The sequence below is a fragment of the Eretmochelys imbricata genome, chromosome 6 (genome assembly GCF_965152235.1).
Source record: "Eretmochelys imbricata isolate rEreImb1 chromosome 6, rEreImb1.hap1, whole genome shotgun sequence".
Classification (NCBI taxonomy): Eukaryota; Metazoa; Chordata; order Testudines; family Cheloniidae; genus Eretmochelys; species Eretmochelys imbricata.
The window spans coordinates 82,984,825-83,009,845 of record NC_135577.1 but is presented as its reverse complement, the minus strand read 5'-3'; the positions used below and the strand labels follow the sequence as shown (position 1 = coordinate 83,009,845).

Below are 25,021 nucleotides of genomic sequence, written 5' to 3'. Positions count from 1 at the left end.
TCTTGCTTAACATTCCAATTGATATTTTGAAAGTTGGTAAAATCATCAGGAGATATTAAAATCAGAACAGCGGAAAATATACCTAATGGAAAGCTATTTTATCTACACTACTAGTGCTTTATTAATTACTTACCTAACAGCTGAAGTTAGCTTAGCTGTATTATCAGAAAGCATACTTATTGCTCCTTCATCCTCCCCTTCAATTCCCTGTGGAAAGAGTTTCATTAAGGTACATCCATGTATACTGGAGACACAAAACCATATTTGTAAATATGTTAATTTATTTCTTCTCTATTTTCTCACACTGACAGTGTCGGGAGAATAATACTTCTACTATGCACATCCATAAAGAACTTATTGGCCAAAAAATTTTAATTAAAATTATAAATGAAAAAGTCTAGGAGTTAGAAAAACCACATTGTACAGATGTCATTTGAAACAAAGAGGAAGGTGGGCTTCCTAAAGGCCATAATCCATTTTAGATAATAATTTGAAGAATTTCACAGCTCATGGAGAAGTCCCTCACCACTTTGGATATGGTGGTACAGAAAGAACATTATCAGGGTGTTTGGATCAAGACCAAAGTCTATTACCACCTTACAACTAATTTAGGAGGGGCTACTTTCAACATGTTTGTCTTCAAACCCGACTCAGATTAAAATTGCTGTGCATTTTTGGAGTGGCTGTTAACATATGAACCTGGTTACCCCACATTACAATTTTTTTCAAATACTTAAATAATTAAGTCTCTTATACATATTAAGAGATCAGTGTTGTTAAACTGATTATTTACAACAGCAGTCCTGTAACTCTGTGAGTCACTGAATACTTTTATGAACATATCCTTCTGAGTCTCATTTGGAAATGCTGCATTATCATCACAATAAATTCAGGCACATAATCATGTTTATGTATTTACAATAGTGCATTCACTTCAAAGGATGAAGTGATATTTCACAATGGCCTGAAGTCTTCCACATGCATGATCTTCTTTTATTAATTTAAGTTTTCTAAAAACCTGGTTTTAAAGTATACCTTATCTGGCTGCATGCTAAAATGTTCATTTTCCCCCAAATTCATGGCACCCTTTGCCCTATCATCATTTTACATCCAAAGTGCTTCCCTTCCCAGAATGTGACGGTCAAGATAGTGAGAACTGGCATAAGCTAAAGGAGAGGGGGTTACTTACTATAATTGGAAGTTCTTCAGAATGCGTGGTCCCTATGTGGATTCCACCGTGGGTGCGCATGTGTGCCACGTGCTGAAGCCGGAATTGTTCATAGTAGCATCCATTGAGCTGCGCGTGCATAGTGCATCGCCGTGTGGTGTGTCAGAGGCTTTAGGAGGCTGCATGGGTTGACGCAGAGAAGCCCGGAGCAGAGGGGAAGGAGGGCAGGATTGGAATCCAGATAGATCACACATCTCAAAGAACCTCCAGTTACAGTAAGTAACCTCTTCTTCTTCGAGTGATGGTCCCTATTTGGATTTCAAGCATCAGAGAGTAGCGAGCAGCGCTCAGGTAGGAGGCCGGCGCAAGTGCTCGAAGAAGTGCGGAGAACAGCATGGCCCACTGCAGCATCCATTGATGTGGTAGAAGCAATGGCATAATGGGTGGTAAAGGTGTCGACCGAGGCCCATGTGGTTGCTCTGCAGATGTCATGTCATGGGACATCTGCCAGGAAGATGGATGTAGCAACGTGAGCCCACATGGAGTACAGGAGAGCATGTAGCAGTCCGTGATGCAATAAGGGAGGCGTTGCGACGAAAGGGCGCAGCCACGGCAACGCTCTGCAATGGCAATAAAAAGCCAGGGGAAGGCCCGGAAGTCATGGGTGTGCTGGAAGTAAAAGGCCAATGCTCAGTGAACATCTAGGATGTGAAAAGCACATTCCTGGGAGAGGCATGTGACTTAAGGTAGAAGATAAGTAGGTGCATACACTGATTGAGGTGAAATGGAGAGGCGATTTCGGGGAGGAATTTGGGATGGAGATGTGGGAAGACCGTGTCCTGGTGAAAGACTGTAAAGGGAGGCTCCGCCATCATGGCCACCAGTTCACTAACTCATCTTGCAGAGGTGATGGCCACCAAAAAGATCACCTTCATGGAAAGATGGGCAAGGGAGCAGGTTGCGAGTGGCTCAAATGGCAGTTTGGTGAGGGTTGAGAGGACGAGGTTACAGTCTCAGGAAGTAGTAGGCTTCCAGACGGTGGGAAAGGCACTGAGAAAGCCGCGAAGGAAACGGGAGGTAATCGGGTGAGTGAAGATGGAGAAACCATCCACAGGAGGAAGGAAAGCACTGAGCACTGCCAGGTGGATGTGGACAGAGGAGTGGGCAAGACCTGACTGCCAAAGATGGAGGAAGTAATCCAGAATGGTGGGAATGGAAACAGAGTCCAACTAGAGCTGGTGGTGCTGTACCCAGGCAGTAAAATGGTGCCATCTGGCTTGATAGATGGACTAGATACAGATCCTAGTAGATGGACGTTGACTATGCGTAAGGATGTCACGAATAGGAGAGGAGCATATGTTGTCTATGCGTGAGCCCCATCCAAATACCAGGCCATGAGATGGAGAGGACTCAGGATGGGATGACGCAGATGGCCGTGCGCTTGTGTGAGGAGATCTGGAATGTCTGGGAGATGGATTAGAGGACGAACAGAGAGATGGAGGAGATCCGTGTACCAATACTGGTCAGGACAGAAGGGGGCTATAAGAAGATGATTCGCGTGATCGTGCTGCACTTTGCGGAGGACTTGGGGAAGCAGAGGAATAGGCAGGAAGTCATAGTGTAGGCCAGGGGTCCAGGGATTGAGGAGGGCATTGCCCTGGGAGCTGAGGCCGAGGGCTCCCCGGAGCAAAAGAGGGGAAGCTTGTGGTTCTCCGGTGTGGCGAAGAGGTCCCAACTTGGCATGCCCCACGGGCGGAAGAGGGACCAAAGAGTGGGGTAGTGAAGTTCCCACTTATGATTGGCATGGAAGGAGTGGCTGAGCACGTCAGCCAGGGAGTTGCTGCTGCTGGGGAGGTGAACAGGTCTTCAGCATGATGTTGTGCCGAGGCACCAGTTCCACAGGAGGATGGCCTCTGTAGAAAGGACTGGGCTCCGCCTTGTCTGTTGATGTAAACAACTGCTGTCATGTTGTCTGACAAAAGTTGCACATGGCGAGATCAAAGGAGGGGCAAGAAAGCCCAGCAGGCAAAGTGGACGACCTGCAGTTGTAAGTTGCTGATATGCATCTGCACCTGCCTGGGTGACCAGAGGCCCTGAGCCATGTGGTTGGCCAGATGAGTGCCCCATCCGATGAGTGAGGCATCTGTCATGACGGTAAAGGGAACGGTGGCTAAGACTGTGGATGGGTTGCACCACCAGGTGAGAACTGGTGAGGGAATGAGGACCTGTTTGTTGAACTGCGGGTTGTAGACAGAGCGGAGCCACAGTTGGAGGCAGCGCAGATCGAGATGGGCGTAGTGTGAAAGACGTGCAGGCCGCCATATTGTCCAGAAGGGAGAGGCCGTGACGGATGCATGTGCGAGGGCGGTGGCAGAACTGTGCGATAAGGGCGGGGAGACCAGTGAAGCAATCGGAGGGAAGGAAAGGGCAGGCCACGACAGAGCACCTACAAAGGTGAGAGAGTGGTTGGGGCGATGATCGTCTTCTCCCCGTTGATGAAAATTCCTAGGGTGTCAAGGACGGCACACAGGATATGAAGAGTGGTAAGAAGACGGAATAGGAATGATGCTGCGAGGAGCCAATAGTCTAGGTACGGAAACACCGAGTGACCTAGGTGGCGCATGTAAGCTGCCATGACAGCAAAGACCTTTGTGAAGATGCGGGGGGCGGTAGCAATCCCGAAGGGCAGAACCCAGAACTGGTAGTGAGAACAGCTGACCGTGAAGCGGAGGAATTTGCAATGAGCAGGCTGGATGTCAATATGGAAATTGTATCAAGAGCTGTGAACCAGGCTCCATGGGAAAGGGAGGGGATAATGAAAGGGAGGGTGACCACCCGAAAATGGAACTTGCAAATAAATTTGTTCAGAGGTCCAAGATAGGGCAAAAGCCATCCCCTTTCTTTGACATGAGGAAATAGGAGGAATACAAGCCGTGGCCATGGCAGCACTGTGGAATGAGTTCTATAGTGCCCTTCTGGATAAGGGCATCCGCTTCCTCTCAGAGGAAGTTAGAGTGTGATAACATGGCAGGGTGCTCCTGAGGTGGGCAGCGAGGCGGGAAGGAGAGAAATTAGATGATGTATCCCTGGTAGACAATGTCCAGCACCCAGCCGTTGGTGGTAATCTTTCCCCAGTGATGAGGCCAAGGTGACCCCTGAAAACCACCCGTGGAGTAGCAAGAGGAGATGGGGGAGGTTCGTGGGTCTTGGGGAAGGAGGCAAAAGGGCTGCTTGAAGGAACCTTGAGGCAGCGTGGAAGTAGAAGGAGTAGCAGTAGTAGAGTAGCGAGGTAATTGGGAACACAGACGATGTTGAGAAGAATATGGTGGGTGCTGGTGGTACGGGCTGGTACGTGGCATAAGGTAGTACTAGAGTCCTTGAGGGAATGGAAGGACTCGTCAGTTTTGTTTCTGAACTTGTGGTTGTTGAAGGGCAGGTTCTCAAGGGTGGTTTGGACCTCTTTTGGGAAGCCACTAGATTGGAGCCAGGAGTCCTGGCAAAGTATAAGCCCAGATGCCAGAGAGCAGGACGCAGTATAGGCAGCATTGACCATGTCCTGGAGAGTGACCTTGGCCACTAACTTGCCTTCATCCAGTTGACGTTGGAAGTCCTGCTGCCTCTCTGGAGGGAGGAAGGCCTGGAAGTCCATGAGTTTGGAGTATGAAAAGAAGTCATACTTGGCCAGGATGGCCTGGTAGCTGGCAATGTGGAATTGGAGGCCAGCAGAAAAGTAGATCTGGTGTCCCGTTCTTGGCGGCCTGACCAGGGGGCTTGGATCGTAGATGTTGCTGGCGGGTGTGCTTGGTCACGGCTTGGACCACCAGGGAGTTGGGGGGCATGTGGGTGAAAGGAAAGTCTGTGCCCTTAGAGGGCATGAAGTACTGGTGTTCTGCCTGTTTCGGTGTTGGGGCACAGGAGGCTGGGGTGTGCCAGATGGTCTGGGCCGGTTGTAGAAGGGTGTTGTGAACAGGGAGTGTGGTACACGAGGGTCCAGAAGATTGTAAGATGTCTAGGAATTCGACAGGCAGACTGAGGGATGTGGCCATTCACCAAAGTAAGTCCTGGTATGGCATGAGGTTGGCAGGAGGTGAGAGAGAGGAGAAAATGATAGCATCGTCCCAGAGACGAGGAGGCGCCCATATGGACTGGTGCTGGCGAAGGTGCCTGCTGGTGCCGCCAGAGCGGAGATGGCTGAAGGGTCCTCGAAGACAAAGGGAGGGGCTGTGTGCATCAGGGACAGCCAGTGCCATGAGTGAGATGGCATTCCATGCTCATGATAGGGCTTCCAGGCAGCCCAATAGAGCCAGGCATAGGGGTCACCAGGCAGTGGTGGTGACAAGGTGTAGGGGTACCACGGGTCAGCTGGTGGGGCGTATAGTGGAGGGTACAGTTGGCACCAAGGGTCCAGACTGAAGGACCGCACGGGTGAGAACGTGGGGTCTGGGTAGGAGGATCTTTCGGACTTGGAAGATGGGTCTGGTAGGGAAAGAGCCAGTGGGACTGTCGGTGCAGGAGGACAGTCCAGGAGCAATAGAGGCACCTGTGTGGAGGGGCCCAGAAGAGAAGGGCAGGGTGGAGCAAAGAAGGATGGAGCAGGAGCAACTCATCCACAGGGGATGGCAGGCGAAGCCCATGTAGGGTAGCATAAACTTAGCCATCAGTGTGTGTGTGGGGGGGTGTAGCGGGGTGGTCACCTGCTCCAGCCTTAAAGGGCTTAAAACAGCCCTGGAGAGGGCTGTGGCTGGGAGCAAGCAGTTCCCAGGCTGATTGGGGAAGCAGGCTCAGCTGTGGCCACGCCCCAATCAGGGCTCAGCCGGTCCTTATAAGAGGGCACTGGGCCAGGAGCATACATCTAGGGAGATGGGCCTGGCTGCTGGGGAACTTGAGAAGGTACCTGGAGTGGGGCAGGGCTGGGGAAGGCCAGAGGAGCTGGGAGGCTCCAGACTGGAAAAGCCCCAGGCTGCAGGCCTGGCAGACGGCCTAAGACAAGATACCTGGGTTGCAACAGAGCAGCCCACGGGTAGGCCAAGGCAGCAGGTCCAAACCCCTCTTGCCTGTGATGATTGGCTTATACATTGCAGTCCGCCCCAGTGTGCGGGGGCTCAATGTTGAATGGCAGTAGCCAAAACCTGAGGCAAGGTGGGGATAGCAGGTGGGGGTTCCCTGGGGAGGGGAGACCCAGAGACTGTGGGGGTACTGCCAGGGGGCAGCACCCTGGGTAAAAGAGGTCCGGGGGTCCGGGAGGGACATGGGGCCAGCGGCAAGTGGGACACCGGCCTGCGGAGGGCGCTCTGGAGGCTGGAAGAGCTAATTCCCTGAGAGACCAGCAGGAGGCGCCACAGGGGTGAGTCCCGCACCGTGACAGTGGGGGGACAAAAGTCCTGGCATGCACGGCACCAGGCAGGCAAGTCCAGACAGGACCGGTGGAGTGGACGGAACTGGGGGCACCGGTGGTGAGCCAGTCACTGGGGCTGGCACCAGCACAGCTTGGACTTGTGCTCGGAGCGGGACTTCTTCAGAGCGGGAGTGTCCAAGTCGGCGCGCGACTTCTTACCCAATCTGGCATGGCTTGAGGAGGCAACACTGAGCTTAGGGGCTGTCCCCGTTGGGGAGCCACCCTTGTGCCCATGGATGCGCTTTATGTGCACACGGTGGGCTTTTGGTGGGTGCACCAGTGCTGGGTGGGAAGACCCCAGAGAGGTGCTCACGCCGGTGTCGAATGCCATTCCAGTGGATCCATGGGTCCTGGATATGGGCATGCACTTGGGCGCATTATCTCTTCCATGAGGTGTTTGCGGAGGCAGAGTTCTCTAGCCTCCCGGGTGCACGGTGGGAATAATTGGCAGATGGAGCAATGGGCAGCAATGTGAGCCTTGCCAAGGCAATAAAGACAAAATTGGTGCTCATTGCTCACAGAGAAGGAGCACGGGCATGAGGCGCAGTATTTAAACCCGGCTTGCCAGAGTACAGTCCCCGAGCTGGGGGGGAGGGGGGAAGTCCCCAGAGAGGAGAAGTCCAATGGAAAGTAACCAGCCAATTAATTAATAATGAACAGACCACTACTAAACTAAAGAAGAACTATGTACAATGGACAAAAGCAGTTCTTTTATCAAGCTAAGAGCACCGAGGAAGAGAGATTCCAACTCTGGCCATGCAGTGGTAAAAGGGAACTGGAGCAGCGTTGACCTGCACAGCCTCTTAAAGCCTTGGACGTGCCACGTAGCTGATGCACATGCGGATCAATGGATATTACTAGCAATAGTTCCGGCTCCGGCGCATGGCATGCATGCACACCCATGCTTGGAATCCATGTAGGGACCATCACTCGAAGAACAACATTTGTTGATGCTGATGTTTCCAAAGTATGGAACAAAGCCCTATACAAGTATTCTCATAATTTATATAAAAACAAAACATGTTAAACAAAAAATATGTATGTTAAACCTTACCATAATACTTTTAAGCCTTTTGACCTCATCTTCTTGAGCTCTGTAGGATTCCAGCTCTTGCTGAACAGACTCTGCTACCTCTGGGAAAGGACTAAAGCAATATTACATATCAGGTTCTGTTAAACAGTCAAATTTAAGCAGAACCACCATATGGTTTGTATGATCAAAATAACGGTTGAAATGCCTTTCAGATATGTTTATGAAATACCAATTCACTACTATAATAATGAAGCATCAAACATACAGAAAATAACGAATATATGAAAGTAATCAAACATATGCTTAAGCTTTCAGTACAAATATCCATTACTTTTTATATGCTTTATTAAATCCACTTATAAAAATTAATACATAGTGATGGCACCATAGATGCATACTCTCTACATAATAAAAAAATCCCCCCAAAGCAGATGAATACGAAGAGGTAAAATTACTATCCCAGCAGATCCACTAACATCAGTGTTTCAAATTGCTGTAGATATTATATGTATTTCCACAAAACCCTAAAAGTAAAGCTACTGCAATAGGTAAGGATTAGTATAAAGCAATTCCTCAACCAATTTAGCTGAAGGAATTAAATCTGCTAGTCATGAGGTCTCTATCGTAAGTAATTTCATTTTCATAAACATTCGGAACAGTAAAGTACTGGGATATCCAAATGGATCAGATTGACATCTTTCTTTAAATCTAATAATGTGACCAGACCACACTACACAGCAGAGTTTCAGTTTCCATTTTTTTATAGCTTTAGTCACATAAAACTCTTTCTTAGCATATCCAGTGCACTCTACTACCTTGTTTATGAATCATAAGAATTAAGTGATTATGTTTAATTTAGCATTTTCCGTATTATCAAAGAACTCCATTTCTCCCTATAAATCCAATCTGATTTTCCCCCTGAATTGGGAACACATTTCAAAGCTTTTTCACACATCAAATCTTACTCCACAGGTACATGAGAAACTGGGCTAACAGTACCTTTAGAATTAAATAGAAAGCATCTACTCAATTTGCAAACAGATTTGTCACTTGTACGCTTTATTCAAAAGAACATTTAAACATTCCTAAACTAAGTAAAACTGCTAGTGAATTCCTTAAAATGAGATTAATTCCTCTACGCTATTTACATAGATTGCACTATACCAGACATACCTAATTTTATGAAATTACACAAAGTTCTTTGGGTAGAGTAATGTGGCTTATGACCCTCATTTGCACAGATATGACCCTCTATCACGCTTCCTCAAAGATATGGAAAAAATATTAGTATGTTAAGGGTAATTCTTCATTAGAAGTTGACTAATTTAAATATAAAATCTGGAATTGTTCTGCTCACCTGCCTTTATGCTTTTGCCAAAATTTATCAGCTGGAGTTAAGTCATATGATTTTTTATTCTTTTTCTTTGGTCTAGCCCCTGCTGGAGAATTTTCCATTCCTGAAGATTCCTCTAGATTAACTCTGTTCAAATGGAAATCCTAGAAAAGAATAATCTTAATTAAACATCCACAATTTCAATCCAAAACTGAGAATCAAAAATATTCTTATCATGAATCAAAATAACTAGAAGACCTCTATATGTTTGTTTTGATGAAATCCTATGATAGATCTTCCAAATGAAATGGACATTTCAAATTATTAGCGGGCTTATTCCTTCACCCACTTACTTCCCTGGTCCTTCTCGCATGAACAGAGAGCAACAATACCCGAAGTCCAAAGGTGCAAACAATTTGATGTTTATTGGGGTGAACTTCCAGCAAGCATGATTCCAGTTTCCTTCCTCAGTGTCCCCCTTCCCAGCTCTGACACCACAGAGCCTTACACCTGTGTCCCTGTTCCCATTCCTGCCCTTAGCCAAACATGATTCCAATTTCCCCACCCCCATTCCCTGTTCCCATTTCCCCCACACACCCACTCACTTCCTGATTGACTGCAGACTATATAGTAAAACTTGAGTTCTGCTTAGCTATACTTTAACCAATCGTTTTCATGAAATTTAACTAACCAATCCTAACATATTGTAACATGATTATATCCAATTATATCCCACCACCTTAATTAGTTTATACCCAGCAAAATTAATTATACAGCAGACAGAAACAATCTCAGAACCAGACAGAGATTATACAGACAAACAATAGGGAAATGGGGACTACAGTGACAGAACAACAAAGACATGAGGATTTCACATCCCAGCTATTGATAAGTGAGTTCTTGCCAGACAGGACGCTATCAAACTAAGTTTCCTTTTACATTTTCTAGGCACTTCCCTTTCTCTGGAGGTGACAGGCATTATCAGGACAGGAGTGTATTCCTAACAGCCCAATAGCACCTTCTTTCAATGTGACTAGTTTGGAATGTGAGGATGTGACCAGTCGCTTCCCAGCTTATGGCTGCCTCTGTTGCTTAGCCGAAGATCTTAGCCTAAGAACAGGGCCTCAGACTGTCACAGTAAGAGAAGGACCTTACACTGGCAGACAGTGATTTGATTCTTTCTTTTATACCTCTAACTAGCCAAGTGTTAAGAATACACCTAAATTCTTAAAGTATAGGCCTTTAGAGACAGGCCTGAATATCTATATCCTAACACAAATCCTCTCTAAAAATCTCTAGGCTGTATGTATAATCTTTCTTCCTTAATGTTTTAAAATAGACTATTTTGCCACCAGTCTTTTCCATTGAGCAAATGTTTTATTTTACTATTTATTCTTGGGTAACCAAAAGCACCTATTTTTGTTAAATATCTGTGCACCAGCCAGAAGAAGTTTACTAACCAACCTAAGATAACATAAGCAGAGTTAGGAGCCTGGTGTAGTTTATTCAAAGTCAAAGTAATTTAAAGCTATAATAGAAAAAGAATTTCCAGTGAGTGCAAGCATATTTGTCCTGTCCAATTCACATTCAAGAGCACACACAGAGATTTCCTAAGTAGACATGATAACCTACTTTGCTTTCTGTATGTAAACTGGAGTTGTCTGACTTAAAATGATTCTATAAATGCACTGTAGAAGGTGCACAGGTTTTCATATGGGATTTGTACAGGCAATTCAGTAATTTAGAACGTATTTGTACAGGGCTGCCTTAGGTTTCCTCAGTGTTGTAGAGAAATGTTGTAGTCTAATGATGATCAATTACACCAAAATTGTGGATGCAGTACTGAGAGACCAAGTTTTTCCCTGCTGCAAAAACCTGAACAAGATGGACCTGGTGGAGATCACCGAGAGGAAAATTCTATGGTTATACTCAGTATTTTCAACAGATGATTCTGTCTGAAGAATCCACATGGAAACAGGCGAGATTCTGACCCCAGAAACTACAGATCTCATTCAGAAGACATGGCTGTCTGAATGTTTCCAAAAAGCCTCTTGTAACCTCTCCCCATTCCCTTGTCAGTATGGCATCTCTACATTGACTATAATGGTTGAATGGATTCCCCCTGGTTGTGGAAGTAAAAAATGTAGGTGAGCAAATGAGTCACACTCACGCCCTACAAACAGATCTCCAATCCTGAACACCATCTGGAGATAGGGCCACAGTGGTGACACTCCCCCACTCCACTCACCATGTATGGTGAATCCCTTCCTTACAGAGTTTTGAGATTAATTCATTCATGCTGAATGATTAATTATTCCTCTCTCCCCCCGCCCTCATTTTGAGTGATTGGGGAGGGGAAATAATTCTCTTTTAGACAAGATTTTAAATTCTACACATGTCCTCTGCTCAGCCTTCATAACTTTAGAGGAAAATGGGTCACCTTTGGGTTTCATAAGATTAAACAAACACCTTCTTCAAAAATATGAAAGGGGCTTGTAGGGTTGCCAGGTGTCTGGTTTTCGACCGGAAAGCCCAGTCGAAAAGGGACCCTCGGGCTCTGGTGAGCACCACTGACTGGGCCGTTAAAAGTCCGGTCTGCTGTGCATCGGGGCTAAGGCAGGCTCTGTGCCTGCCATGGCTCCGTGCGGCTCCCAGAAGCAGCAGCAAGTCCCCGCTCCAGCTCTTATGCCCTGGGCAGCCATGGGGCTCTGCGTGCTGCCCCATCTGCAGGTGCTGTCCTCGTAACTCCCACTGTCCAGGAACTGGGGCCAATGAGCTGTAGGGGCAGTGCCTGTGGATGGGGCAGTGTGCAGAGCTGCCTGGCCGTGCCTTCACATAGGAGCAGGAAGGGGGACATGCCGTTGCTTCCGGGAGCTGCTTGAGGTAAGCGCCGCCCGGAGCCTGCCCCCCCCCGCACCCAAACCCCTGCCCCAGCCCTGATCCCTCTCCCACCCTCCGAACGCCTTGATCCCAGCCCGGAGCCCCCTACTGCACCCCAAACACCTCATCCCCAGCCCCACTCCAGAGCCTGCACCCCGAGACGGAGACCTCACACTCCCCCCGTGCCCCAACCGTGATCTCCCTCCCGCCCTCCAAACCCCTCTGTCCCAGCTTTGCACCCTCCTATAGCCCAAATCCCTCATCCTCAACCCCACACCAGAGCCCACTCCCCCAGTCGGAGTCCTCATCCCCTCCAGCACTCCGAACCCCTCGGCCCCAGTCCAGAGCCTCCTCCCGCATTCTGAACCACTCAGCCCCAGCCCAGAGCTCCCTCCCAAACTCCAAACCCCTCATTTCTGGTCCCACCCCAGAACCCATGCCCCCAGCTCAGAGCCCATACCCCCCCCACCCCCTCGGCCTCAGCTTGGAGCCCCCTCCCGCATTCTGAACCTCTCAGTCCCAACCTGGAGGCCTCTCCCACACTCCAAACCTCTTGGCCCCAGCTTGTAGCCCCCTCCCACATTCCGAACCCCTTGGCCCCACCTCTGAATCCGCACCCCCGCCTCAGCCCGGAGCCCCCTCCCATACTTCGAGCCCCACAGTTCCACCTCCCAGCCCAGAGCACCCTCCTACACCCCAAACCTCTTATCCCTGGCCCCACCCCAGAGCCCGCACCCTCAGTCGGAGTCCTCACCCCTCTCCCGCATACCAATCCCCTGCCTAGTGAAAATGAGTGAATGAGTGAGAGTGGGGAGAGCGAACAACAGAGGGAGGGGTGGGTTATGACAGTTGGCAGTTTGGTGAAAGGTCCCACACTCACCTGCGGTGGGAAACGGAGCGCTGCGGCTGGGAGCTGGCGGAGTGGAGCGGGCTGGGCTGCTCCGCTTCCGTCACTGCCGGTGAATGCGGGGGGGAATCCCTTCCCTCAAACCACCTCCCCTGAGCGACACGGCTGGGGCTGGGGCCAGGACAGCAGAGTGGGCTGCTCCCGGCCCCCTGATAATCCCCCGGGCCACCCTGGGACTGTGGGGCCCCCAAAAGTGCCCCCACACAGCTCCTGTCTCCCAGACCTGGGCGGAAGGGGGAGCCCCTGATCACCCCGAGACCCTTTGCCCCTTATCCAACCCCTGGGCACCGGCCCGGCACCCTTAACACGCTGGTTGGAGCTTTACCACATTGTATGCGAACCAGCATTATATTGGGTCACGTTATATAGGGGTAGAGGTGTACTTATAAATGTCTATAAATCTGGCCCTAGGTTTTTTGTTTTTTAAACTTTTTCAAAATACATGATGATTCTGAAACAGTGCAGGAATTGCAAACTTCACCCAAAAAGTACTAGAAATGGTTTTAACACAAACCATATCTTTAAATCCTTTCATATTGGAACTTGGATTTTTCCTGGCTTAAAGGTGACTGCAGGCAATGGTGCCCCTAAGCCACAGGCCCCGTGGAGTTGAAGTTGGCAAGACATCAGATGTAAACTAATTACAACATGCAAAGAAATGGGAAATGGTGAAGATGCTTTCACATACATTTTCATAAAGGTTACTCCATTCAGGAAGGATATAAACAGATTATCTTAATGACATTGTGTACAAGATATTTGGAAACTAAATACTAGAAAATCTGATGACTTTTGCTGGAGAGGGAAAAATTCAGAAGCTACACTGAAAGATCAAATGGGGTCAGAGGGACAGAAAAATGCAGTGTAGCTAAGGATAACCAGCCTCATGAAAAAAAGGTCATGCCTTTTTATAATTTTGGATATTTCTCGATACTATTGCCAGAACAGACAAGTGGTAGTAATGTAATTTAATTAACATAATATGCATAACGTAATTAGGTTTTCAAAGGTAACTGACAAAATTTCACATTAGAAATGAACAGTCAAAATGTGAAGAGTCATGAAACAGGAAAAGAGTTGACAGAAAATTAAGGGAGAATGCAAGTTTCTTAAAAGATGGAAAGAAAGATAGTGGAGTCACAAGGATCCGGTTTTGTAATCAAAGTTTATATTATTTAATAACAAATATTATATGCAAGCTTACTATACTGGAAGCTTAAAAATGGACTAACCTGGGAAGTCCAAGAAACAATGAGAAACTTACCAGACGCAGGCCTTAGGTGGTAAACTGAAATTCACTATAGAATTAATAGCTTTTGAATAAATAACCAAAATAAGGAATGAATAGTTCTCGATAAGGAAGATCTGCATTCATATTATGGAGCCACAATTTTAATAACCATGTTTGCATCTCATTCTAGAGAAAGCCCAGTTTTCCACCTCTCTTCCTTCCCCAAACATACACACTTTCCACAAAAAGCAGGAAACTTTCTGTCTCCAATTTCTCGGTATGGTCTTCTATCAGAAATATTTTTTTTTAATTGTTTAAACAGTGTGATACACTAGTGTTAACTTTTAGAAGTTAAATATCTTTGTATAGGTATTTTAACTTTGTTTTGCTGTTTTGTCCCCAATGAGAACTAATGCCTTTGAATATTCTGCGGAAAGTTAGCCTATTAATTTTGGAGCAATTCACTATGAATATTTGAAGCCTTGAGAATACAGCTGGGCAAGCAACTTTCAGTTTGTTGGCAATTCTGAAAAAAATAGTTCACTGTAACAGTTCTTGGGGTATCCAGGTCTGCAAGTCACCTTGTTATCCCCTGCTTCTAGTAAGAGGGAGCCTTTCTTGTGGTAGCTGTATGTCAGCTCCTTAACACAACTAGCCTTTTAGCCACTCCAGAACTCCCCTCTGGGCTATGCCAGCTCTAACTTTGCCTTACATATTAACAACAGGTGCATTCCAATCCTTGAGTCCCTTTGAATCATTCCCCTGTGATATCCAGCCCCTGATACTGGCTACTCTAAGAAATCCCAGATTCACTGCCCCCAATCACAGATCCACTGCAGTGTTTTACTTTAAATCACCAGTCCTGTAAACCACACAGTGCTTGTGAGCACTTATGATAAAACAAAAATAGACTTATTTAAGAATAAAGATTTAACTAGAAATGAGACGAAGTGTCAGAAACATGTGGGTACAATATTATAAAAAACATAAACCTGGATCTACATTTATCAATAATTATCTTTCCTTTCTAATATTATAGATTTCCCACCCTAAAGCTCAGTTTATTGAAGAGCCAGCTGGTTTCTTAGGGCTGGGTTCCCCTTGCAAGTTAGAGCACATTAAAGCAGCCCCGGGCTCCCTAACTCCTGACGTGTCCACGCTGGCAAGGCATGTAGAGCACCCGGACTCCGTGGCTGGAGCACCCCTGGTAATCCACCTCCACGAGAAGCATAACACTTGCTGCGCCCTGGCTGGAGTGCCACAGTGCCAGTGTGGACATTCTGGTCTATTAATGCGCTCTGATCAGCCTCCAGAAATGTCCCACAATGCCTGTTCTAGTCACTCTGGTCATCACTTTGAACTCTACTGCCCTGCCCTCAGGTGACCAACCATCAGACCCACCCTTTAAATTCTCTGGGAATTTTGAAATTCCCCTTCCTGTTTGCTCAGCCAGGCGTGGAGTACTCTCAGCGAATCTTTCCAGGTGACCATGCCTCCACACACCAGGTGATCCCCAGTATGGAGCAATGGCGAGGTGCTGGACCTCATCAGTGTTTGGGGGCAGAAAGCTGTCCAGACCCAGCTGCACTCCAGCCGTAGGAATTATGATACCTTCAGGCAGATATCAAGGGACACGATGGAAAGGGGCCATGACTGGGAGGCACTGCAGTGCAGGGTTAAAGTGAAGAAGCTGCAGAATGCCTACCACAAAGCACGAGAGGCAAATCCGCACTCTGGTGCTGCCCCCACGACTTGCCGTTTCTACAAAGAGCTGAATGCAATACTTGGGGGCAACCCCACCTCCACTCCGAAGACCACGATGGACACTTCAGAGCCCAGTTCAACAAGGCAGGAGGAGGAAAGCGAGAGCGAGGGTGCTGAGGAGGAGGGGGACAGACTGGCATCCCTAGATGCATGCAGCCAGGAGCTATTTTTAAGCCAGGAGGAAGGTAGCCAGTAGCAGCAGATGGTGCTTGGGGAAGAACAAACAGCAGAGGAGGTGCCTGGTAAGTGGCTTTTATTTTGGGAAGGAAATTGTTCAGTGCGGGCTCTTGGGGTGAGGAAGATTAGGGCTGCATGCATGCCTAAATGTGGAATAGGGCATTGCTGTGCTCTCTCACATCATGGTAATCAGTCTCAATGATCTCTTCAAAGGTCTCATGCAGGAGCTGGGCAATCCGTTTGTGCAGGTTCCTTGGCAGAGCTACTGTGCTCCTTGTCCCAGTAAGGCTAAAATGTCCGAGCCACTGTGCCGTGACGGGCGGGGGGACCATTGCTGCACACAGGCAAGCTGCATTTGGGCCAGGGTGGAAGCTGCTTTGTAGTTGAAGATCCTCCCTTGCTTCCCAGGTCACCCTCAGCAGTGAGATATCTTCCAGGACGAACTCACCCTGTGAAAACGTGGGGACAGTGTTCAGTATGGGGGCCCCCTGCAGCTGTTGGCTCTCCCCAAGGCACAGAACCCCAGAGGACAGCATGGCCGTTAAACAAGCCATCCCTCCTGCCCCCTGTGCTTACTCACCATTTTGGGGCTCCTGTGGGTTATGTGCACTCACTTCGGGACAGGCAATTTCTGATACTGTGTACACTGTACTTGTCTTTAAGTACAGCCGAATCATTGCTCTGTCTGGTGTGAACAATACTGCCTCTGTTAAGTGTTGCATTTTGGCTTTACAGATGCAATCTTGAGATTCCAGCTGTTCTCACTATCAACAGCCGAAAGACTCCAAAGAATCAGGAAGTGTCTGCGAAGAAGCAAAGAGGACATGCTGCATGAAGTCATGCAGCAGTCCCTTAATGAAAATCAAAAAGTGCAGGAGTGGCGGGAGAGTGAAAGGAGGGTCCTCCAGCAGAATGTGTATCACCGGCACCAAAGCATGGAAGGGCTGCTAAGCGTCATGGAGTGTCAAGCGGACTTGATACAGGTGCTTGTAGCAATGCAGGCGGAGCACAGCAGCCCTTGTCCCCAAACTCTTTCTCTTGTGCCCCCATGTCACCTCTAACCCACTTTCCCCAACACCTGGGTTTTTATCGCCATCAGCTGCCTCCAACACCTGTAATTTCACCACCCAGCCCTGAAAACTACGACCCTTGCCCACTGCACTCAAACCCCATCACCATGCATTTTAGCCAGCCTGAAGTGCAGCACTCATTGCACGGCACTCCAGACAGGATGGCTGAGTATGATAACGCATACATACGCAAATCTCTGACTGTCCCGTTCCCCACCCCACCCCACCCCCTTCCCTCGTCCCACACAGCACAAAAAAGAAAGGCTTATAGATTCAAAGATATTAAGGTCAGAAGGGACCATTATGATCATCTAGTCTGACCTCCTGCACAATGCAGGCCACAGAATCTCACCCACCCACTCCTGAGATAAACCTCTCACCTATGTCTGAGCTATTGAAGTCCTCAAATCATGGTTTAAAGACTTCAAGGAGCAGAGAATCCTCCAGCAAGTGACCCGTGCCCCATGCTACAGAGGAAGGCGAAAAACCTCCAGGGCCTCTTCCAATCTGCCCTGGAGGAAAATTCCTTCCCGACCCCAAATATGGTGATCAGCTGAATCCTGAGCATATGGGCAAGATTCACCAGCCAGACACCCAGGAAAGAATTCTCTGTGGTAACTCAGATCCCACCCCTTCTAACATCCCATCACAGGCCATTGGGCCTATTTACCATGAATATTTAAAGATCAATTAATTGCCAAAATCATATTATCCCATCATACCATCTCCTCCATAAACTTATCGAGCTTAATCCTAAAGCCAGATAGGTCTTTTGCCCCCACTGCTTCCCTTGGAAGGCTATTCCAAAACTTCACTCCTCTGATGGTTAGAAACCTTCGTCTAATTTCAAGTCTAAACTTCCCGATGACCAGTTTATATTCATTTGTTCTTGTGTCCACACTGGTACTGAGCTTAAATAATTCCTCTCCCTCTCCGGTATTTATCCCTCTGATATATTTATAGAGAGCAATCATATCTCCCCTCAACCTTATTTTGGTTAGGCTAAACAAGCCAAGCTCCTTGAGTCTCCTTTCATAAGACAGGCTTTCCATTCCTCGGATCATCCTAGTAGCCCTTCTCTGTACCTGTTCCAGTTTGAATTCATCCTTCTTAAACATGGGAGACCAGAAACTGCACACAATATTCCAGGTGAGGTCTCACCAGTGCCTTGTATAACGGTACTAAAACCTCCTTATCTCTACTGGAAATACCTTTCCTGACACATCCCAAGACCACATTAGCTTTTTTCAAGGCCATATCACATTGGCGGCTCATAGTCATCCTGTGATCAATCAATACTCCAAGGTCCTTCTCCTCCTCCATTATTTCTAACTGATGCGTCCCCAGCTTATAACTAAAATTCTTGTTATTAATCCCTAAATGCATGACCGTACACTTCTCACTATTAAATTTCATTCTATTATTATTACTACAGTTTACAAGGTCATCCAGATCTTCCTGTATGATATCCTGGTCTCTCTCTAAATGGCAACACCTCCCAGCTTTGTATTATCCGCAAACTTTATTAGCACACTCCCACTTTTTGTGCTGAGGTCAGTAATAAAAAGATTAAAGAAGACTGGTCCCAAAACTGATCCCTGAGGAACTCCACTGGTAACCTCTCTCCAGTCTGACAGTTCACCTTTCAGTAGGACCCGTTGTAGTCTCCCTGTTAACCAATTCCTTATCCACCTTTCAATGTTCATATTGATCCCCATCTTTTCCAAATTAACTAATAATTCCCCATGTGGCACAGTATCAAATGCCTTACTGAAATCTAGGTAAATTAAATCCACTGCGTTTCCTTTGTCTAAAAAATCTGTTCCTTTCTCAAAGAAGGAGATCAGACTGGTTTGGCACGATCTACCTTTTGTAAAACCTTGTTGTATTTTGTCCCATTTACCATTGACCTCAATGTCCTTATCTACATTTCCTTCAAAATTTTTTCCAAGACCTTTCATACTACAGATGTCAAACTAATAGGCCTGTAGTTACCTGGATCACTTTTTTTTCCCTTTCTTAAAAATAGGAACTATGTTATCAATTCTCCAATCAAATGGTACAGTTTACAGAGTCATTAAAAACTCTTGCTAATGGGCTTGCAATTTCATGTGCCAATTCCTTTAATATTCTTGGATGACGATTATCTGGGTCCCCCGATTTAGTCCCATTAAGCTGTTCGAGTTTGGCTTCTACCTCGGATGTGGTAATATCTACCTCCATATCCTCATTCCCATTATCCCTAAGATCCTCATTAGCTTTATTAAAGACTGAGGCAAAGTTATTTGTTTAGATATTGGGCCATGCCTAGATTATCCTTAACCTCCACTCCATCCTCAGTGTTTAGCAGTCCCACTTCTTCTTTCTTTGTTTTCTTCTTATTTATATGGCTATAGAACCTTTTACTATTGGTTTTAATTCCCTTTGCAAGGTCCAACCCTACTTGACTTTTAGCCTGTCTCACTTTATCCCTACATGGTCTGATCTCAATAAGGTAGCTTTCCTTGCTGATCCCTCCCATCTTCCACTCCCTGTATGCTTTCTGCTTTTTCTTAATCACCTCTCTGAGATGCTTGCTCATCCAGCTTGGTCTACAACTCCTGCCTATGAATTTTTTCCCCTTTCTTGGGATGCAGGCTTCCAATAGCTTCTGCAGCTTTGACTTAAAGTAATCCCAGGCCTCCTCTACCTTTAGATCCATAAATTCTTCAGTCCAATCCACTTCCCTAACTAATTTCCTTAATTTTTGAAAGTCAGCCCTTTTGAAGTCAAAAACTCTAGTCACAGATTTATTTTTGTTTGTCCTTCCGTTCAGTTTGAACTGAATTAGCTCATGATCACTTGACCAAAGATTGTCCCCTACAACCATTTTTTCTATGAGGTCCTCACTACTCACCAAAACCAAATCTAAAATGGCACCCCCTCTAGTCGGTTCAGCAACTACTTGGTGAAGGAATCCATCAGCTATCGCATCTAGGAAAATCTGAGCCCTATTGTTATTACTAGCACTCGTCCTCCAGTCTATATCTGGGAAGTTAAAGTCTCCCATGATCATGCAGTTTCAATTAGTATTTACTTCATTAAAAATATTAAAGAGGGCTCTACCCATATCCAAATTAGATCCCGGCGGTCTATAGCACACCCCAAGCACTATCACAGGGGAGGCTCTAGTAGTTTTCTTCCCCAATGTGATTTTTGCCCAGACAGACTCTGTCTTATCCATTCCATCACTTCTGATTTCTTTACATTCTACCTTATCACTGATATGCAATGCTACTCCACCACCTTTACCTTTATTTCTGTCTTTCCTAAACAGCACATACCCTTCAATACCTGTAGTCCAGTCATGACTACTATTCCACCATGTTTCTGTTATCCTTATAATATCTGGTTTCACTTCCTGCGCCAGTAGCTCGAGTTCCTCCATTTTGTTACCTAGGCTCCTCGCATTGGTGTACAAACATCTTAATTTTTGCTGTTTGGCCTTGCTCACGTTCTGTACCTGATTAGGCACGGTCATTCTACAGCCAGTATGACCTATTAGACTGGTATGCACACTGCCCTTCCGCTTTATATCCATTCTCCTACCCACGGCTCCAACCTTTCTTACTTTGTTTTCTTCCCTCTCAATGCTAAAATCCGGCGTGGAGATTACCTGGACATCTCCCAACCATCTTCCCCAAATTCCTAGTTTAAAGCTCTCAATCAGTTGTGCCAGCCTCCATCCTAGAAGTCTATTTCCTTCCCTACTCAGATGAAGTCCATCCCGAGAGAACTCTCCTCTGTCCATGAGCGCCTCCCAGCGGCCATACATCCCAAAGCCCTCCTTATAGCACCACTGCCTACGCCATCTAATGATGGGCATAATCTTGTCACACCTTTGTTGCCCTTCTCTAGGAACAGGCAAAATCCCACTAAAAATCACCTGAGCTTCGATTTCCTTAAGCATCTTCCCCAGCCTAGCATAGTCTCCCTTGATACGTTCCAGCGAGAATCTACCGGTATCATTTGTTCCCACATGAAGGATAATTAGGGGATTCTTTCCCACTCCCTTTAGGATCCTTTTTAACCTCAGGTCTACATCCCGTATCTTAGCACCTGGAAGACAGCACACCCTTATATTCTCCGGATCAGCTCTCGTTACAGGCCTGTCTATTCTTCTCAGTAAAGAGTCCCCGATCACGTAGACCTGCCTATTCCTGGTGACTGTGCTATTCTCCAATCTATCCCCTGTTCCCTCTGCCTGCAAGTTCTTTCTATTCCTATTCTCCCTTGTAATCCTCTTCCACCCTTCCTGTATTCTCCTGGGACTCATATTTGGTGTAGTCTCCATTGACTCTTCCCCTTTTCCTATAGGACTAGGCTAATGTAGTGCCCATCTTTAAAAAAAGGGAAGAAGGAGGATCCTGGGAACTACAGGCCAGTCAGCCTCACCTCAGTCCCTGGAAAAATCATGGAGCAGGTCCTCAATTCTGAAGCTCTTAGAGAAGAGGAAAGTGATCAGGAACAGTCAGCATGGATTCACCAAGGGCAAGTCATGCCTGACTAATCTAATTGCCTTCTATGACGAGATAACTGGCTCTGTAGATGAGGGGAAAGCAGTGGACGTGTTGTTCCTTGACTATAGCAAAGCTTTTGACACAGTCTCCCACAGTATTCTTGTCAGCAAGTTAAAGAAGTATGGGCTGGATGAATGGACTATAAGGTGGGTAGAAAGCTGGCTAGATTGTCGGGCTCAATGGGTAGTGATCAATGGCTCCATGTCTAGGTGGCAGCTGGTATCAAGTGGAGTGACCCAAGGGTCGGTCCTGGGGCCGGTTTTGTTCAGTATCTTCATAAACGATCTGGAGGATGGTGTGGATTGCACCCTCAGCAAGTTTGCAGATGACACTAAACTGGGAGGAGAGGTAGATACGCTGGAAGGTAGGGATAGGATACAGAAGGCCCTAAACAAATTAGAGGATTGGGCCAAAAGAAATCTGATGAGGTTCAACAAGGGCAAGTGCAGAGTCCTGCACTTAGGACGGAAAAATCCCATGCACCGCTACAGACTAGGGACCGAAGGGCTAGGCAGCAGTTCTGCAGAAAAGGACCTAGGGCTTACAGTGGACGAGAAGCTGGATATGAGTCAACACTGTGCCCTTGTTGCCAAGAAGGCCACTGGCATTTTGGGATGTATAAGTAGGGGCATTGCCAGCAGATCGAGGGACATGATCGTTCCCCTCTATTCGACATTGGTGAGGCCTCATCTGGAGTACTATGTCCGGTTTGGGGCTCTACACTACAAGAAGGATGTGGAAACATTGGAAAGAGTCCAGTGGAGGGCAACAAAAATGATTAGGGGACTGGAACACATGACTTATGAGGAGAGGCTGAGGGAACTGGGATTGTTTAGTCTGCAGAAGAGAAGAATGAGGGGGGATTTGATAGCTGCTTTCAACTACCTGAAAGGGGGTTCCAAAGAGGATGGATCTAGACTGTTCTCAGTGGAAGCAGATGACAGAACAAGGAGTAATGGTCTCACGTTGCAGTGAGGGAGGTTTAGTTTGGATATTAGGAAAAACTTTTTCACTAGGAGGGTGGTAAAGCATTACCTAGGGAGGTGGTGAAATTTCCTTCCTTAGAAGTTTTTAAGGTCAGGCTTGACAAAGCCCTGGCTGGGATGATTTAGTTGGGGATTGGTCCTGCTTTGAGCAGGGGGTTGGACTTGATGACCTCCTGAGGTCCCTTCCAACCCGGATATTCTATGATTCCTTGTGTCATGCCCTTTCTGTTTCCCAAACAGTTGCGTTTCTTTTCAATAAATGAATTTTTTGGCTTTGAAAACATTCTTTATTATTGCATTAAGTAAAAGATACCTTAGCCCAGGAAAGCAACAGGCTCTGCAAGGCAGTGCATCATACGTAGCAAACACAGATTCTTACTAACACTGGAACCACTGCACTTCACTCCCGTACAGGGCACCAAACTTTACTGGTGGCTTTCAGCATCAAATTGCTCCCTCAAGGCATCCCTAATCCTTGCAGCCCCGCACTGGGCCCCTCTAATAGCCCTACTCTCTGGTTGTTCAAATTCAGCCTTCAGGTGTTGAACCTCCGAGGTCCATGCCTGAGTGAAGCTTTCACCCTTCCCTTCACAAATGTTATGGAGGGTACAGCACACAGATATAACCATGGGGATGTTGTCATCGGTCAGATCCAGCTTCCCATACAGACAGCACCAGCTGCCCTTTAAATGGCCAAAAGCACACTCCACAGTCATTCTGCACTCAGCCTGTTGTTGAACTGCTCCTTGCTGCCATCAAGGCTCCCTGTGTAGGTTTTCATGAGCCATGGCATTAAAGGGAAGCGAGGTCTCCAAGGATCACAATGGGCATTTTGACTTCCCCTACGGTGATCGTCTGGTCTGGGAAGAAAGTCCTGGCTTGCAGCTTCCTGAACAGGCCTGTGTTCCGAAAGATGCGTGCGTCATGCACCTTTCCGAATCAACCTGTGTTAATGTCAATGAAATGCTCACGGTGATCCACAAGCACCTGGAGAACCATAGAGAAATACCCCTTCCAATTTATGTACTCAGAGGCTAGGTGGACTGGTGCCAGAATTGGAATATGCATCCCATCTATCGCTCCTCCGCAGTTAGGGAAACCCATTTGTGCAAAGCCAGCCACAATGTCACCCATGTTACCCAGAGTCATGGTTCTTCTGAGCAGGATGCGATTAATGGCTCTGCAAACTTGCATCAACACGATTCCAACGGTCAACTTTCCCACTCCAAACTGGTTAGCGACCGATCGGTAGCTGTCTGGAGTTGCCAGCTTCCAGACTGCAACAGCCACCCGCTTCTCCACTGGCAATGCAGCTCTCAATCTTGTGTCCTTGTGTTGCAGGGTGGGGGTGACCTCACACAGTCCCATGAAAGTGGCTTTTCTCATCCTAAAGTTCTGCAGCCACTGCTCGTCATCCCAGACTTGCATGACGATGTGATCCCACCACTCAGTGCTTGTTTCCCGAGCCCAAAAGCCGTGTTCCACTATGGTGAGCATGTCCGTGAATGCCACAAGCAATCTCGTGTTGTATGCATTATGCGAGTCAACATCATCGTCGGACTCCTCACTATCAGTGTGTAGCTTAAGGAGTAACTCGACTGCAATTCGTGAAGTGCTGGCGAGACCCACCAGCATATTCCTCAGCCGTTCGGGATCCATTCCCACACCCTGAAAGGGAAGACAGAGCCTGCAGTACAGAAAATGTTGAAAGATGGTGCCAAATGTGGAGGGAAGCACAGGGATTGCTGGGATGCGAAGCGATGCATCACAGGGCATTGGGACAGGACCCTGAATGCCCCGCAATCTCCCACCCCCTTCCCACAAGCCACAGCGCCAGAATGGGAAGAGGTGCTCTGTGGGATAGCTGCCCATAATGCACCGCTCCCAATGCCGCCGCAAGTGCCACAAATGTGGCCATGCCAGTGCGCTTGCAGCTGACAGTGTGAACACACTGCAGTGCTTTCCCCACTGCAGTCTCCGAGGGCTGGTTTAACTCACAGCGCTCTACATCTGAAAGTGTAGCCATGCCCTTAGTAACCAGCATCCAAAACTTCCATGAAAGCACCCTTACTCCCCAAGGGACTGAATGGATCCAGAGTGTCTTTCCCTATACTCTGTTATACTAAAACAGTCTTTTGCTGCTATTCATAGCCAGGGTAAAGCTCTGTCTGTTGTAATGTTCTTACTTCAATTCTAATGTGTTTCAATTGTTTGATGGTTCCCCTGATGGTTTTTCATTGATAGTTTTGGGAGAGGACAAGGGTGGTCAATTGAGCCTTGCACTACCTCACCGGCTGATTAGGGCAGAGTGACAACTCGCTCTTGCTTGAAAGGGTCATCCCTGAGGCCCATTACTTCTTGGTGATTAACTTGGTGATTGCACATTTGTACTCTAAGGCCTGGTCAACACTGGGAAATTAGGTCAGTATAACTACAACGCTCAGATGTGGGAAAAATTCACTCTCCTGAACACCACAGTTAAACCGACCTAACCCCTGATGTAGGCAATGCTAGGTCA

General features: G+C 47.2%; 1 protein-coding gene across 5 annotated transcripts in view; it reads right to left on the bottom strand.

Moving 5' to 3' along the window:
- The window catches only part of SCFD1 (sec1 family domain containing 1), a 142,257-nt gene that overhangs the window by 84,562 nt on the left and 32,674 nt on the right, over positions 1-25,021 (bottom strand). For all 5 annotated transcript variants that reach the window (XR_013346388.1, XR_013346387.1, XM_077818974.1 and 2 more), the window contains exons 11-13: positions 8,954-9,093; positions 7,618-7,708; positions 134-207 (exon numbers count right to left, since the gene is read on the bottom strand). Coding sequence is in view for 3 of the 5 variants with exons in the window: in XM_077818974.1 (XP_077675100.1) it covers positions 134-207; positions 7,618-7,708; positions 8,954-9,093 (305 nt within the window). In the remaining 2 variants the exon portion in view is untranslated. The remainder of the gene's footprint in view (positions 1-133; positions 208-7,617; positions 7,709-8,953; positions 9,094-25,021) is intronic.